The sequence below is a fragment of the Branchiostoma floridae genome, chromosome 5 (genome assembly GCF_000003815.2).
Source record: "Branchiostoma floridae strain S238N-H82 chromosome 5, Bfl_VNyyK, whole genome shotgun sequence".
Classification (NCBI taxonomy): Eukaryota; Metazoa; Chordata; class Leptocardii; order Amphioxiformes; family Branchiostomatidae; genus Branchiostoma; species Branchiostoma floridae.
The window spans coordinates 354,387-355,553 of NC_049983.1; the positions used below are offsets into that span (position 1 = coordinate 354,387).

Sequence of the window (1,167 nt, forward strand, 5' to 3'; positions counted from 1 at the left end):
TGCGAACAGTCCGCATGACAACTCATACACACACACACAAATACATACACGCACAGACAGACAGACACACACACACACATACACACACACACACACACACATACAAATACATACACACACAAATACATACACGCACAGACAGACAGACACACACAAACACACACACACACAAACACACACACACACACATATACAAATACATACACACACAAATACATACACGCGCAGATAGACAGACACACAAACACACGACACATAAACACTCGCGCAGATACATACAATCGCATACGCACACATACACACACACACACACACAAACAAATATACACAGGTTACAAAAGCAATACCCCACTCCCTTACTTGGGGTGAAGTAACATGAAAGGTTTAGCACTAACCATGTGACAGAGAAAGCCAGACTGGCCGGGTCGCTGGTGACCGGCATACAGAAGCTGAGAGGCGCCAGGTTGTTGCACCCCTCCGGTGAGCAGGTACTGATGACGGCGATGGGGCGCGGCTTGAGGGAGGAGGTCAGGATGTCATAGCTCTGGGTCATATCCATCGAGTCAACGTCCAAGCTGACCTGAGTAGCATCAACAAGAACATGTTTACCCGTCAGTTCTGTTCAGATCATATGTTTATGCACATACTTGGTATAGCGAATGCTTTGCTAATTTATGGTCACATTTCCGTCCCAGGGCAGGTCGGACGGTTTCCGGAAGCTAAACAAATGAAAGATTATGTCAAGAAAAATGTGCACAAGTTATGGTGATGAATTGATTTTTGTACGTTTTGTATTTGTTGTCTTTTTTAAATACAATTCAATCTCTATGGGGCTCTACAACTGGATTGAAAACGGAAATTTACACCTGGACGTTTCAAGTGACATCCATCACTCTTCATCAGTGTCACTATAATGAACTGGCAAAACAATTCAATACAGGTACAGCTTACTATAAAAATTAGTTGAACAACTAACTACTAAGGATTGCATGCTAAAGTAACTCACGCTTGCACAGGTGAGACAACACCATAGGAAAAGTTACGTTTTTGGTCTTTTATGTCATACTTTTCGATTCCCAAAGCTACCCCGTCCGGCTCCGGATTAGAAATCCTTACTTATGTAACGCTAGTTCGCCTTTATCCGCAGGGTAACCTATATCCGTTGTT

General features: G+C 43.3%; 1 protein-coding gene across 1 annotated transcript in view; it reads right to left on the reverse strand.

The window, feature by feature from the left end:
* Positions 1 to 576, reverse strand: part of LOC118416086 (uncharacterized protein aq_928-like) — a 4,877-nt gene extending 4,301 nt beyond the window's left edge. Inside the window, exon 1 of the mRNA XM_035821145.1 lies at positions 396 to 576. Within this exon, the coding sequence (XP_035677038.1) occupies positions 396 to 559 (164 nt within the window). The 5' untranslated portion in view covers positions 560 to 576. The remainder of the gene's footprint in view (positions 1 to 395) is intronic.
* Positions 577 to 1,167: the final 591 nt, after the last annotated feature.